The 15,816-nt window shown below is 41.2% G+C and overlaps 1 protein-coding gene across 2 annotated transcripts in view; it reads left to right on the top strand.

The window, feature by feature from the left end:
- LOC114503676 (adhesion G protein-coupled receptor E2-like) overlaps positions 1 to 12,694 on the top strand; it is a 116,277-nt gene extending 103,583 nt beyond the window's left edge. Inside the window, exons 18-22 of one of the 2 annotated variants that reach the window (XM_036032352.1) lie at positions 3,281 to 3,347; positions 3,742 to 3,833; positions 5,054 to 5,222; positions 5,308 to 5,418; positions 10,606 to 12,694. In XM_036032352.1, the coding sequence (XP_035888245.1) occupies positions 3,281 to 3,347; positions 3,742 to 3,833; positions 5,054 to 5,222; positions 5,308 to 5,418; positions 10,606 to 10,614 (448 nt within the window). In that variant the 3' untranslated portion in view covers positions 10,615 to 12,694. The remainder of the gene's footprint in view (positions 1 to 3,280; positions 3,348 to 3,741; positions 3,834 to 5,053; positions 5,223 to 5,307; positions 5,419 to 10,605) is intronic. The other variant, XM_036032353.1, reaches the window with a different exon arrangement.
- The last annotated feature ends 3,122 nt before the right edge of the window (positions 12,695 to 15,816 follow it).

Below are 15,816 nucleotides of genomic sequence, written 5' to 3' on the forward strand. Positions count from 1 at the left end.
CTTGATTGAGAGACTTGCTGGGTAAAGTAACCTTGGTTGCAGACTTCTGATTCTCATAACTTGGAATATTTCTTGCCATTCTCTTCTGGCTTGGAGTGTTTTCATTGAGAAGTCAGCTGTTAGCCTTATTGGGGCTCCCTAGTATGTTACTTCCTGTTTTCCCTCGCTGCCTTTAATATTCTCTCTTTTTCTTCAAATTTTGCCATTTTAATTATGATGTGTCTTGAGGTGGGCCTCTTCGGGTTCCTCTTGATTGGGACTCTCTGTGTTTCCTGGATTTGTGTCATTTTTTCTCTCATCAAATTAGGGAAGTTTTCCTTCATTACTTTTTAAAATAGGTTTTCTATACCTTGCTCTTCTTCTTCTCCTTCTGGTATCCCTATTATGCAGATATTTTTACGTTTTCTATTGTCTTGCATTTCTCTTAATCCTGTTCATTTTTTCTGAGCTTCTTTTCCTTTTCTTGCTCTTTCTGGGTGTTTTTTTCTACTTTGCCCTCCAATTCACTAATCCGGTCCTCTGCCTCATCAGTCCTGCTTTTCATTCCTTCTACTGTGTTCTTCAGTTCAGAAATTGTATTCTTCATTTCCTCTTGGCCCTTGTTGAGAGTTTCTATTTCCTTTTTCATGTTGATGTAGTTTGCAGTGAGATCATTGTAGCTTCCCTCTAGTTTCTGGTAGCTCATTGTGAACTCACTGAGCTTCCTTATATTCATTATTTTGAACTCAATATCTGAGAGTTAAGTTGCCTCTATTTCATTTAGCATTCTTTCTGAGGCTTCCTCCTTCCCCTTCATTTGGGGATTGTTTCTTTGTCTTCTCATTGTCTGTGAGACTCTTCTTGTTAGCCTCAGCTTCTTAAGTTTATCTGTTCTGGTTCCCTGTGTTTATGGTGTAAACTTCTGTGGTAGAATACCTGTGAGATTCAGTGGTGCAGTCTCCTTCATGTATCCTGGTGTTCAAAGCTTCTCCCTATTCTTTTTTTGTGATCAGTTGGAGGAATAAGGCAAAATGGTTTAAGAAAGCAAGACAATATTCTATGATATTTACAGTAGCAGCCAGTAGAGAATAGATGGGAGATCCTTTGGCTATGTATAGTGTTAAGCTTAATCTTCCACCCCACTAGCCACATTTAGAAAGGATGGAAAGAAGGTAAGACTCTTATTGGGGAAGAAAGGATTGTTAGTTGGATCTAGAAAGCTATGAGGCTGTGGGAAGTCAGATTTTAAGGTAGGGTGGGAATAAAGAATAGTAAATAAGAGTAGTGTGTAAAATAATAGAGATAACTCCTACAATAATATAGTTCAGGAAATTGCAAAGTGGGCTGAGATCTGGGATGGGTGTTGTGTAGTATTTACAATTGTATGAACTGAGTGTTATTTACAGTAATATTAAAGTAACAATCCTGTGGCAGACTCTATGAGATCTAGATAACAAGAATAAGGAGTATAGAACCTTGAGAGGTGTACTAATGGAACACAAATGAAGGACAATAAATTATCAACACACTATGAATGAGATAACAAGGGGAACCTATCAAACGACAGTATAACCAGCCAAGCAAAGAAGATTATACAGAAAGAAAAAGAATACCAAAATACTATTAAAATAAAAAATGTCAGAAAAGTGAGAAAAAGATAATACAAATTTGCAGTAACTTGCAGGCTCAAAAAAAGGGGGGGAAGCAGAAGATGGAATGCAGGACAGATAAATTTGAAGTGGAAGGAATAATACTAGGATGAAAGGAAGAGAAACATAAGGAATTAAGAGATATAAAAATAATAAGAATTAAAAAATAAAAAGTCTAAAAAACAAGGAAAATCAAATAATCAAACAACAACAACAGCCCCCCCCCATACACACACACACAAAAAAACCCTCTTGTTGGTTTCTAACTGGCCAAACCAGTTTTTCTGGTCTTGCTGGCTTCAGCAGGCTGAGGGGCATTTGGAATGCTTTTTACTCTTCCCAGTCAGAACTCAGTCAGTCTCTCTCCTACTGTCCCTAGGGCTAGTAGTGTGCTCTCCCCAGAGCTGATCTGATGCTTTCCCCGAGGGACCCTGGGTGTGGGTATGGCCGCTCCCAAGCACGCTCTCCGGAGCTCACTGCGGTGAGAGCGCAGTGTCCTGTGCTCCAGGGCCCCACAGAGCTCCTGGGTCTTTTCCGTGTTCAGGGTGCAAGCTCCGGAGATAGAGAAGGGGCACGCACTTCTACCAATTTCTCCGCTGTGGGCTCCAGGAACCCAAGTGCCCGCATCTTTTCTGGGTTCACAGCGCAAGAGTTGGGAATCCCGAAAGGGCACATGCTCCCCCGAGTTCACCACCGCAGGGTCCAGAAACCCGCAAACACCTGTTCCCTTTCCTTATTCAGGGCTTTGGGGTCTGTGTCTTCCACAGAACCACACTCTCACCAGGTTGGGGGTGCAGGTGCACGGCCAGGCTGCCCTTGGTCGCACAGGCTGGGGGCACTCACCATTCCCAGGGCTATGTGTGGGTGCTCGCAGCCCCTGTGTGATTGTCTCCCAATCTAACTCCCCTCTCTGTGTCTTCAAGCAACAAGGCCTCCCCTGGTGCTGCTCAATTCTTGTTTTCTGGGGAGGAAGCTGTGACTCCACTCTCCCAGGTGCCCTGAGGCAGACCCAGGAGCACTGGGCCTGGGGGCTGCAACCCCCCTGGTCCCCGAGCTGATCCCTGGGCCCTTATTATCCTGAAGCAGTCTCCTGACCATCTGGTTTTTCAATGTCCGCTATAATTTTTGATGTCCTGTTTTCATAAATGTTGCGATAATCTAGGCCCCTTGCTCTGTTCCTCCACAGATCCACGAGTTTTTCTCCCTGCAACAAAGCTGCCATCTTCTTTCTCCTCTTAAAATACTTATTTAAAACACATTTATCTTTTCTTAAAACCACATTATTATGGCATGATTGATTTGTTAAACTCTGTGCATAGTTAATATGTGTAACTTGATGAGTTTGAAGATAAGTAAACAGCCAGGAACATTGCCAGCATCAAGGCCACACCCTAAGTTTCAGTTATGAAAGAAAAATAAGATAAGGAGATCTAGATAGCATAGTGCCTATAATTAGCAATATTGTATTATATACTTAAAATTTACTAAGAGGATAGTTCTTAGCATAAATATTGTTACCAAAAAAAGATCAACAATAGTATTAACAAAAAGAAAACAGAAGAAACTGTGGGAGGTGAAAGATATGTTAATTTATTGATTCTTTATCCACAAAAGCAAATAGGTTCACCAATTCCTTTTCATCTCTGTCCTAGATGCTGGCTCCACACACAACAGGGATTTGTATGGACTTTCCTTGGCCCCGTCTGCACCATCTTCTCTGTGAGTAAAGGACAGCATCAGAGCATCTCTCCTGCTCAACTGAGGGTCAAAGAGCAGGTATATAAGGAGGTTATAGGCAGAATGAGCAATAATTCATTTTTCCAGGAATGAAGGGGCTTGCAGAAGGCAAAATTTCTGGTTTAAAACAAGGATGCAAAGGTTTCCTGAGACACTGGACTTTTAGTGCTGAAATGAGGGAATTCCTGTGTAAACTAGGACAAGTTGGTCACCCGAGTTACAGGACAAGAGGGACCAAGATTTACTGAACGGGTGGTCACTTTTTCTATAACTGCTATGAAATGTGAAAGCTTCTTACCTACTGAGTTAGGTGTTCAATGAGCTAGGAGGAAGCTATACACATGTGGCATTCAATATGCCTTGGGGGTTTCTGCAGGTTAACTGGGCCTTCTTTCTGATGACCATCTGGATTCTGAAAAACAAGCTCTCCTCCCTCAACAGTGATGTGTCCACCCTCCAGAACACGAGGTGAGATGGGTCAGAGGGGCACACTGCCCCACACAAAGCAGGGTCCAGGAGCAAGGCCCTATGGTTCCAAGCTCCTGGTGTCCTTTCACAGGAATTCAGAGGGGACAGGAGGAGAAAGGCAGCCACCCTCCTTGGAAACCATGCTCAAATACTGTGCTTTGCTGCCAAAATGCAAGCCAAAAATATTTCATTTCTCCATAAATCCAGCTTGAAATTACCTCAGCTACAGAGGGATTGACTTTGTTCTGTTAAATGTGGATTACTTCCATTGCCCCCTATGAAAAATATCCAGAGAATGTTTACATTTTCATAAAACTCTTAGGAAATCACCTACCTGTTCCCAGAACCCCACATGCACATTCATGCCCACACCTTCATGGAGGCTCTTCTCTCTGTCCTCTCCACTCCTACACCTGCTAAAATCAAGTTATTTTTATCCACATATCTCATCTTCTGAAAGGCTAGGGGTGTCCTTTGCTTCCTCAACTTTACACAGAATGAATGGCCTCTATTCTGAGCAAAGCACACCTGGGGGCAGTTCAGGGAGAGAAGAAGGGACCTGGATGGGACCTGGGCAGAGGTAGCTCACACGTCACAAATATTATAAGTGACCATTTGTTTTAGTCTTTCTATGAAACTGTAAGGTCTGTGAACACAAAAATTGTCTTGGTTATTTCCAAAGCCCAAGACCTAGCACAGGATTGGGTGCACTGAACTTCTCAGTAATGTCAGTTGAATGAAATTTTGAACATTCCTGATACATCATGATCATTTTGAAACCCATATTAAGAATTATCACTATCTCAGCGCTGGCTGGTGTGGCTCAGTGGATTGAGTGCTGGCCTGCAACACAAAAGGTCACCAGTTCAATTCCAATTCAGGGCATGTGCAAGGGTTGCAGGCCAGGTCCCCAAGTGGGGTATGCAAGAGGAAACCGATCTCTCATATCTCTCTCTCTTTTTTTCCCTCCCTTCCCCTCTATAAATAAACAAACAAACAAACAAACAAACTCTTTTTAAACAAATAATTATCACTACTTCTGTCCAACTACAATTGTCATCCTGAACACAAAGAGCACTTCTTTTGAGGGAATCAAGATCAGGGAGTAAAGATCAAAGTGGGTCACAATTCAGCCGCATGCATCCATGGGGTGCAGATGACAGTGGCCTTGATTCTGTTGCTCTGGGTGCACCATGGGCCTCCATTTTCCTCCTACTCAGGATGCTGACATTTAAAGCAATGGCCCAGCTCTTCATCTTAGGCTGCACATGGTGTCTGGGAGTCCTGCAGCTGGGTCCAGCTGCCCCTGCCATGGCCTATCTCTTCACCATCATCAACAGCCTGCAGGGCGTCTTCATCTTCCTGGTGTACTGTCTCCTCAGCCAGCAGGTACCACAGTCCAACTCCCACCTAGCACCCTTTCTATTCTCAGTCCTCTCAGTGAGCTGACTTGGAGCATGCTTTGCCTCTGCAGGTCCGGGAGCAATACAGGCAATGGTTGAAAGGAATCAAGAAAACCAAAGCAGACTCTGGGAAGTACACCCTCTCCAGCATGGCCATGTCTGAAGCTTCCAAAGACAATGTGGTAGGTCTTGCAATGCTCCCAGAGCCCTTCACAAACTGATCCATTCAAGTAGCTCATGCCCATCACACTGGACAACCTACGAGTATAGCAGGACATGCCCTAGCACAGCTCCCACTGTCCTCACTTGTGGACTCACTCCAAGGCATTTTCTTGTCATGGATAGAGGTCTTCCCATAGTTTCACTTACTGTGTTTCTGTGCTCACCTTAACCTTGTAGATGATGATCTTCTCACTCCCTATTTGTGTAGAACACCCACTTTGTGTGACATGGTATATGTGGTTTTTAATCTTAGTGAGTGAGAAGACACAAAACTTCCTCATAAGCAGAGAGAGAAGCTACAGTCAGCTCAACAAGCAAGAAACTAGTGATGTGAAGCTGTGATGCTCAAAGTGCACAGTCACAGCACCACCCTTTGTCCCAAGTCATTCCAGGCTCTTCTCCATATGAAGAACAACAAACACATGGTACATGTCATCACAACAGTCAGGGAAATAGGTGTTAGGTTGGATTTCAGACTTCCCATCAGATTCTGCTACCACTTCTCATGTTTTCAACATACACAAATAATGCAAAGCCAGGATGAAGAATTGCAGATGGCTGAGGAGAGGTCCTGGCAATGGCAATGAACATTTGTACCTTCTGGTTAACAAAACCTTGTCTCATGCTTTCTTTCACATGTTCTTCACATCTGCACTTGGAGATAAGTATTACTATGTTCCCACTTGGTAGGTGAACACAGTGGGACTCGCAGGATCTATATGAATTGTGCAAGGTTTTCAGACAATTCATTTTTTTCTCCCAACTTTCATGGGCCCACCACGATGCCTGCCAAGCCTGATGCATTTTACTCACCCACTTGTTTGTCCAACACTCTACCACTGCTCTTTCCAAAATTCTTCACTCCTCAAAAAGCCTCATTCCTCTACCTCCCCTTCCCAGCAAAAGTTTCTACCAGTCTCTTTTATAGCAAATGAAGTCAGCAGGATGAAGCAAAGTCAACTTTGTGCTCTCAAAATACCAGGCACTCAACACCTGGTTCATTCTCTCCTCATGCAATCCTATTGCCACAGACAAAATGTGCTTCCGGATATTAAGGCTAATCTTTCTATTGCATTTTGGTTCCCAACATTCTGGACTTCCTCTTTACTTACTTTACTGTTCATACATTCTCTCTCTGATCCTTGCACAGTCTCACCTTCTCAACAGCATCCTTTCCACCTTTATGGCAACATGGGAAATCTCTATCTTACTGAAAATTATTAAAGTTATACGCTTGTTCCTTCCTCTCCTTCCTCACAGACTCAAAACTGGCATTTGCTTCCACCATTCCCCAAAAACAGCTTTCTCTTAAACCTTCAATGACCTTCATATTACTGGATAAAATAAGTATTTTTTGTCCTCTTAGTATTATTGGGTGTTGTTGTTACTGCCTCCACCATAAGACTTCTCTTTTGTCCCTGGCTCCTATATCACAACATCCCTGGCTTTCCTATGTTTCTGGATGAAATTTCTGTTCTAGTAACACTTCCATTTTCACATTATACTCTCCTCATAGACAGCTTTATCTACAGGGACTCAATGAGCCATGCAGAAGGAAGTGATGGCCAAATATATTTGTGTAGCTCTGAATTACCTATGATCCCCAGACCACTATTTCCAATTGCCTGCTTGGCATCTCTACTTAGATATCTCAGAAGTATCCCAACATGGCAATAAAAGAATTTATCTTTTTTTTTCTTACAATCTTACTCCTCTTCAGGGTTTCTCATCTTTTTGAGTGGCATCTCCATTCATCACATTGTACCAGTCATGACCTGGAAAATCCTTACCATTATCCTCTCCCCTCCCCTGTTCTGCACCAAATCGGTTCATTGCTAAACCATGCTAGTATTTCCTCATCAGCAGTCACAGATCCCCCTTGTTGATACCAACTCCAACACCTCCTCCTTAAACCCAGCTGTCATCCCCACTTGGCTGGTCTCCCCCATCTACTCTTGTCCTTCCTCCAGTAGTTGGTCGCATAAAACTCAGATTTATCTCCTCAACACAGAAATTTGATATTCTACCATGTTGCATAAAAATATCCAAAATGGTTCCCAATTCCTCAAGGAACAAGACAAGGTATATACAGGTTCCAGTTTCCTTCACATCCTCATCAAAACTAGTGGTTTAGCTTTTTTTTTTAATCCTCACCCAAGAACATGCTTATTAATTTTAGAAAGAGGTGAAGGGGGGAAGAGAGATGGGGAGACAAACATCAATATATGAAACATCGATCCATTGCCTCTCACACCACCCTGAGTGGAGACTGAACCTGCAGCCCAGGAATGTGCCCTGACCAGGAATCAAACCTTCAACTTCCTGGTTTACGGGATGACACTCCAACCAATTGAGCCACATCAGCCAGGGCTGGTTTAGGTGTTTATCCCTTAGTGTGTGTAAAGTGCTTTTCATTAGGCTTTTGATCTGTATTTCCCTTATGTCTAATGATATTGAGCATCTATTTTTTTTTTGCTTATTTGTGCTTTCAGTATCATATTTAAAGAATAATTGCTAACACCTATAAGATTTATACTAGTTTTCCTTCAAAATGCTTATAGTTTTAGTTATTACATTTAGGTATATGTTTAGAATTAATTTTTTAAATAGTTTGAGGTTTATAATATGGTGTGAGATGCACATCCCTGTACATATGAATGTCCACCTTTCCCATCATTTTTATTGAAAATATTATTCTTGTCATCAATGAATTGTACTAGCATTTTATGTAAATCAATTCATCATAAACATAAGGTTTTACTTTTGGACACTTAACTCTCTTCCGTCATATCTTGATTACTATAGTTTGTAGCAAGTTTGAAATTGGGGCATTGACTCTACAATTTTTTTCTTTTTTTAATACATTTTATTGACTATGCTATTACTGTTATCCCATTCCCCCCCTTCACTCCCCTCTGCCCTGCACGCACCCTCCCACCCACATTCTCCCCCTTTAGTTCATGGCCATGGGTTGCACCTGTAAGTTCTTTGGCTTCTATATTTCCTATACTATTCTTATGCTCCCCCTGTCTATTTTCTACCCACCATCTATACTACTTATTCTCTTTTCCCCCTCTCTCCTACTCCCACCCTTCTGTTGATAACCCTCCATGTTATCTCCATTTCTGTGGTTCTGTTCCTGTTCTAGTTGTTTGCTTAGTTTATTTATGTTTTTGTTTTAGGTGTGGTTGTTAATGATTGTGAGTTAGCTGTCATTTTATTGTTCATAGTTTTTATCTTCTTTTTCTTAGATAAGCCCCTTTACCTTTTCATATAATAAGGGCTTGGTGATGATGAACTCCTTTAACTTGACCTTATCTGAGAAGCACTTTATCTGCCCTTCCATTCCAAATGAAAGCTTTGCTGGATAGAGCAATCTTGGATGTAGGTCCTTGCCTTTCATGACTTGGAATACTTCTTTCCAGACCCCTCTTGCCTGTAAGGTCTCTTTTGAGAAATCAGCTGACATCTGATGGGAACTCCTTTGTAGGTAACTGCCTCCTTTTCTCTTGCTGATTCTAGGATTCCCTCCTTCATTTTAATTTTGGCTAATGTAATTGTGATGTACCTTGGTGTGTTCCTCTTTGGGTCCAGCTTCTCTGGGACTCTCTGAGCTTCCTGGACTTCTTAGAAGTCTATTTCCTTTCCCAGATTGGGGAAGTTCTCCTTTATTATTTGTTGAAGGAACTTTTCCACTTGTTGCTCTTCCTCTTCTTCTTCTGGCACCCCTATGATTAGGATGTTAGAATATTTAAAGATGTCCTGGAGGTTCTTAAGCCTCTCCTCATTTTTTTGAATTCTTGTTTCTTCATTCTTTTGGCTGGATGTTTGTTTCTTCCTTCTGGTTCACACTGTTGATTTGAGTCCCAGTTTCCTTCCCATCACTATTGGTTCCCTGTACATTTTCCTTTATTTCACTTAACGTAGCCTTCATTTTTTCATCTAATTTGCAACCAAATTCAACCAATTCTGTGAGCATCCCCATTACCAGTGTAATGGTACCTATCTGTGCATCTGATAGGTTGGCTATCTCTTCATCTTTTAGTTGTATTTTTCTGGAGCTTTGATCTGTTCTTTCATTTGGGTCATTTTTTTTTGTCTTGATGCACCTGTTATGTAGTGAGGGGTGGAGCCTTAGGTGTTCACCAGAGCAGGGTAACCCATGTCACTGTGTTGTGATGCCGTATGTGGGGAAGGGGCCCAAAAGGGAACAACGGCACTTGCTCTGTTCTCTGTTGGATTTCAGTCACTTCTCCTGCTTCCCACAAGCAAACTGGGCCCTTCTGGTGCTGATTTCTATGTGGGTAAGTTTGTGTACATTCTAGGACCCTGTGGGTCTCTCCAACAACTTTCCTGTGAGGCTGGGGGTTTCTCCTGCTGCTGCCTCAACCCCCACATGTGTTTTCCATCAATGGTTTGAGGCTTTATTTCCCCACATTGGGGCCCGGGTTTTGAAGTCCATCCAGCCTCCCAGTTGTTTCTCCTGGTTTATCTGCATGTGAATGTGGGACAGCCTAGTCCACAATCCACTGCCTCGCTGGGTCCACCTGCTGCTGCCTTGCCAGCCAGCTGCAGCCTTGTGCACCCTGCTCTACAATTCGCTGCCTTGCTGGGTTGCCAGCCACCACCCTGCCGAGAGTCCTCTCTGCCAGGCCGCCCATCTCCACCCCTTCTACCAGTGTGGATGAATGTGCCTTCATTGTTGGACTTCCATACAATTCAGTTTTCTGTCAGTTCTGGTTGTTTTTTGTTTTGTTAAATTGTTGTTGTCCTTCTTTTGGTTGTGCCAGGAGGCACAGTGAGTGTGTCAACCTATACCTCCATCTTGTCCAGAAGTCCAGTTCTTTTTTTCTTTTGCAAGATTGTTTCAGCTATTTTAGATGCTTTCAAGTCCCATGCAAATTTAGGATGTGCTTGTCAATTTCTGAAAACAATTTTAACTGAGATATTGATAAGGAATGTGTTGACTCTGTAGATCACTGTGGAGGTACTGTCAGCATAACTATATTAAGTTTCTGACCCATGAACATGTAATAATTTTTCCATTTCTTTAGCTTCTTTGATGTCTTTTGACAATGTTTTCTAGTTGTCATTTTACAAGTCTTGCACTTTTTAACACCATATCATTTTTACATCTCCCTTCTCAGGAGGAGTAAATTAACAAGCAAACCAGATGATCCTTTCCCCTGGAAAATGAGGAAAACACTGAACTGTCATCCTTTGGACAAAGAGTATAAAAAATACTTTTGTGTCTGTTACAAGTAACTTATTCTGGAACCATTTGGTAGAGACCATGCACAAAATGTTTGACATTCAACTGCTGGAGAATTGGGATATTCTGATCCACACAGCATGCTCAGCTCACTCCCAGAACAGTCAGGGACCTATGACCCAGTTCCTCGATAGTCTTGGGTTAACCACTGCACTTCAACCTGTTTTTCTACAAAAATGCCCCTCAAGCATAACAAGGAAAACCATCCTCAAACACCTTTCTTATAACAGCATAAAAAAGGAAAGTAATGTTCAGTCAAATACCTGTATTTGGTCTCCCTACCTACATGCCTTGATTTCTTCACTCTTCATGTCTAGAGACTTACTGATTTTTCACTCAAAAAGTAGTTTTCTTACTCACAATTTGCTTCACAGAGATCTCAGTTCCTGATGTCACAGAGCTTATATGTAAAAAAAAATAGAATAAAATCAATAGAGTCCCTATATCCTTACATTTTACAAATGGAGCTCTGGGAAAGGTGTATATTCCTGCAGCACATCATATAAGATGTATTTATACATATTATTTCATCCAAAGCATGTGAGCTAGGCAAGATCTAATTCCAAAACAATTACACCTGAAAGAAATTTCCTGTGGGTTTCCACAGAACATATTTGCATAATTTGAACACCACAGAAAATGACTGTAACATTTATAACATTAAAAACATTCATGAGTCCATAGTGATACCCAAAAATATCAGCCAATAATTGTAAAAGACAAGATAGAAGTGGAAATTCATGATTTTTCAATATGGAGTAAAAGGCACTAAATACAATGAGAAAAGCAATTGGAAAACAGGCTAGTCCACACTGCCAAAACAACCACCTCACAGATTACTGATTAATTACAAGGGCCAAAGTGCACATTTATAATAGGGAGATCTGAACTTAATGGTCAGCTTCACATTGTCAATAATGGGAAACCTGACTTTATAGATCTCTTGATAAGACATGAAGTTCCAACATCCCATGGGTGGTAAATAATGAATTATGTGCAAATCAGTCTACCCTAAGTCTAACTCAGCCTTTAGATCAAGGGTTGGAAAACTATAACATGCAGGCTAAATCTGGGCATCTGCCTGTTTTTGTAAATAAAGTTTTATTGGAACACATCAAAGTCATTCACTGCTGGGTTGTGTATGATTACTTTCATACTACAATGTCAGAGCTGAGTAGTTGTGAAAGACACTGCAAGGCCAAAAAAAAAACAGAAAAATATTTATTAGCTAGCCCATTATAGAAAAAGCTTTCCAGGATCTGTTCTTTCAGGCCTAAGTATCAGTGTACATGGAATATAGGGAACAGAATAAGAAGTCAGCTGACATCATGAGGAAGCAATCAGGCAAATCAAGAATATAGAGCATTCAACAAGTCAGGTCATCTGGACACTTCTAAAGTCAGTACCATTTTAAAAAATAGTTACTATTACTTGAAAAGTGATTACAGGCTATTCTAAAAACAGACAAAAGCAATATAACAATCCATTTCAATGTCAATTATATTGGGATTCTGATTTAGAGACACAACCATAAAAATATTTTGGAGGCAACTGGGGAATCATCTACATGTATCAGATATTACAATTATTATTAACAAATTCTAATCACTATGTTGTACACTTGGTACTAATATTGTATGTTGATTATAATTTTAAATGAATTATTAAAAAGTTATGCAAATTGATAATTTTTGGTATAATAACAGTATGATAGGTATGTAGAAAACATTATTTAAATTCTTCAATATTTGGTAAATATTTAAAAATGAAGTGTCATGATATCTGCCACTGTCACATATTTCAGCAAGAACATGTATATGTATGCATATACTTTAAGAAAGAACTTCAGTGTGATTCTAAATTTTTGCAGTTGTTGACTCTAGATGGACAGCATATGTGAGTTTATCAGTTCAAATTCATCTTATTTTGAAAATTGTAAATAAAAGGTAACAGGAAAGTAAATAAATCTATTAATTAGTTATTTATTTATTAACATAAACCCTCACAAATTCCTAGAAAAAAATGTCTTTTTCACCGCACAAGTCTTTTCCAATACAAGTCAATTCCTATCAGGTCCCCTCATCATCTTCCCAATTTGTCCATCTTCATTCACAAAATTTTCCACGTGGTTCTTTCCCAGACTCCTGTCTTGTTCTATCAGTCTTTCAAATTCCCACCCCAGAATGCCCCAGGGCAAGACTGACTTGACCCAGCTCAGTTCCGAGCTGGCTCCATGGGTCCCTCCATTCATTCCATCCCGGCCTCCTTCTCCAGGGTGCCAGCTGAGGCCGCCCCTCTAACCCTGAGGAACTTCCATAACCCAGGCTCACGCCAGAATGCTCAGATCACTAGGACCCAGATCCAACTTCTGCATATCAAAGTCATTCCTGAGACCTGAGAACTCCAAGTCTGCACGCTCTTCTGTTGGTAGTTTTGTGGCCCCTGACCTTCAAACTTACCGTTCTGGTTCTGTGCTGGGTGGCGTCCTGACTTCCGGTTTTTTGTTAGGCGCTCCAGGCATCCAGATCCTGTGTTCTCCACTAGGGGGCTCAATCCTGAATGAGCTCCTGTTTCCTCATCCATACAGTGACCATGGATCCAGAAAGGGGGCGCTGGGTGATATGAGCTATCACAGCAGACCCCCGAAGTGCAGCTGGAGGGAGTGGCCTCTCCACCCTTGTGCCTTAGCCCCTCCCTGCTCCCTTTGACGGGAGTGGGATTGTACTGGGACCCCAGTGTGGGAAATGGAACCCCACTTCAGAGCCGTGTCTCATGGCAGTTTCTGACTCGGTGACATAGTTCTGGAGCAATAAGCTGGGAGATCCCCAAGCCCACTTTCCCTCGTTAATTCATTTGTCTTTGTGGTTCACACTAGAACTTAATCTTTATTTTCTCCCTGAACATTCATGAGAAAATTAATGCTGTTATTCGCATTATAAATAAAGAAAATAGATTTAGTAGATTTAAAAAGAAGGCAAAAGGGTAAATGCTGAGATCTGCCTCCCAAATCATAATCATCTAGGGATACTCCCAACAGCTAGCCCTAGAGCTCCCTCCCACCTGCCTTCCCAGCCATGTCTGTGTCCACCTTTTGCCCTGTCCCCACAGTATCTACTCTACTGCATTTTCCAGGTTTCCTGGTTTCCCACCTTACATACTGCTGTGGACTGAATGTTCACGTATCCGCACCCCCCAGAAAGATTCCTTTTGAAGCACTAACTCCAACTTGATGGAATATGTGATTACACCTTTGAGAGATAATCAGAATTAGATAAGGGTGGGGCCCTCATGATGGGATTAGTGCCCTTGTCACAAAAGACACACAAGAGCTTTTTATCTGTTGTTTTCCTTCGTTTTTAATCTCTTCCTGTTTGAGCACAGAGGAAAGCCCTTGTGAGCCTACAGTAAGAAGGTGGACTTCAGCACAACAGCAAGAGACTTCTCACCCAAAACTGAACTCTGTCAACCTTGATCTTGAACTTCTCAGTCTACAGAACTGTGAGAAAATAAATCCCCATTGTTTAAGATACCCAGTCTGTGAGGTTTTGTTTTGGCAGCCTAAGCTAACTAATACACAGGTAGTCAAGATCCTGGACACGGAGATTATGTCTGCCTCGTTCATTTCAGTTTCTTTCAAGCTAGCATCATCCCTTTCAAAAGAGCAAGTGCTAATCAAATATTTGAATAGTGAATAAATAAATTATTGTAGGACAAAGAGCTCTCTTGAACATCCTAGGACAGAGGTCAGCAAGCACCAGCCAATAGGCCAAACCTGGCTCACCACCTGTTTTTGCACAGCTGACAAGCTAAAATTTTTTTAGATTTTTAACTGATGAAAATAATCAGCAGAAGAATATTTTGTGTCATGAGAACATTACATGAAATTCTAATGCAGTGTGCATAAAGTTGTATTAAAACACAGCATGTTTATTCACTTATTCATGAGTGTCTACAGTTGTCTTTATGACACAATGGCAGAGCTGAGTTGTTGCTATAGACACAAGCATATCCTAATTTTATTGCACTTCACTTTATGACACTTTGTGGACACTACATTTTTTTTTACAAATTGAAGGTTTATGGCAACCCTGCCTCAAGCAAGTATATCAGCACCATTTATCTAACTGGCTCAGAATGGTTAGCACTTTTTAGCATTAAACTATTTTCTAATTAGATCATGTGAATTGTTTTTTGAACATAATGCTTTGCTCACCTAATAATTTCTACATGCACAGAGAAACCAAAACAATTGTGTGACTTATTTTACTGCAATATGTACTTTATTGTACTGCTGGAACTGAACCTGCACTGCCTCCAAAGTTCACCTTTACTTGGCTGTGATGGTTAATTTTATTTATCAACTTGACTGGGTCACAGGATGCCCAGATAGCTGGTTAAACATGACTTTGGGATCTATGTGAGGATGTTTCTAGAAGAAGTTAGCATTTGGTAAACTGAGGAAAGCAGATGGCCCTCTCCAATGTGGATGGGCTTATCCAAGCGGTTGAGGGCCTAACCAGAATGCAAAAGTGGAGCAAGCTTGATTTAACTCAGCCTGACTGAGCAGGGACACCTGTCTGCCACCCTCTGTGCTCCTTGGTTCTCAAGATCCCAGACTGGAATCTATACCATCAGCTCTCTGACTCTCAGGTTTTTGAACTACACCACCTGCATTCCTGGGTTTCCAGCTTGCAGATAGCAGATTGTGAAACGTTTCAGCTTCCATTATGGTGTGAGTCAATATCTTGTATTAAATCTTCTCATTTAGACATATAAATGAAAAGAATTAATAGAACTGATACAAGTGGCGGGGGTGGGGGATCAAGGGAATAAAAAGAAATAAATCTTCCAACTACTTGCGTTAATCAAGACTTTCTCAATTTTATGCGATGGAAATCTAACTTAAGTTTTGTGAAGTAAAAGAGGGTATTTATTTACTCCTAACTGGCAAAGCCAAGTGGGAAAAAATGATGGTGAAATGCAGGCATTTTCAAATGAACAAAATCTAAGCACTTTCACTGCTCACAAACTCTCTCTGGGGCACATTGTAACAGGTAAACTCCAGGAAGACAGTAATCAGATTCAG

This window comes from Phyllostomus discolor, chromosome 8, assembly GCF_004126475.2.
Source record: "Phyllostomus discolor isolate MPI-MPIP mPhyDis1 chromosome 8, mPhyDis1.pri.v3, whole genome shotgun sequence".
Taxonomy (NCBI): domain Eukaryota; kingdom Metazoa; phylum Chordata; class Mammalia; order Chiroptera; family Phyllostomidae; genus Phyllostomus; species Phyllostomus discolor.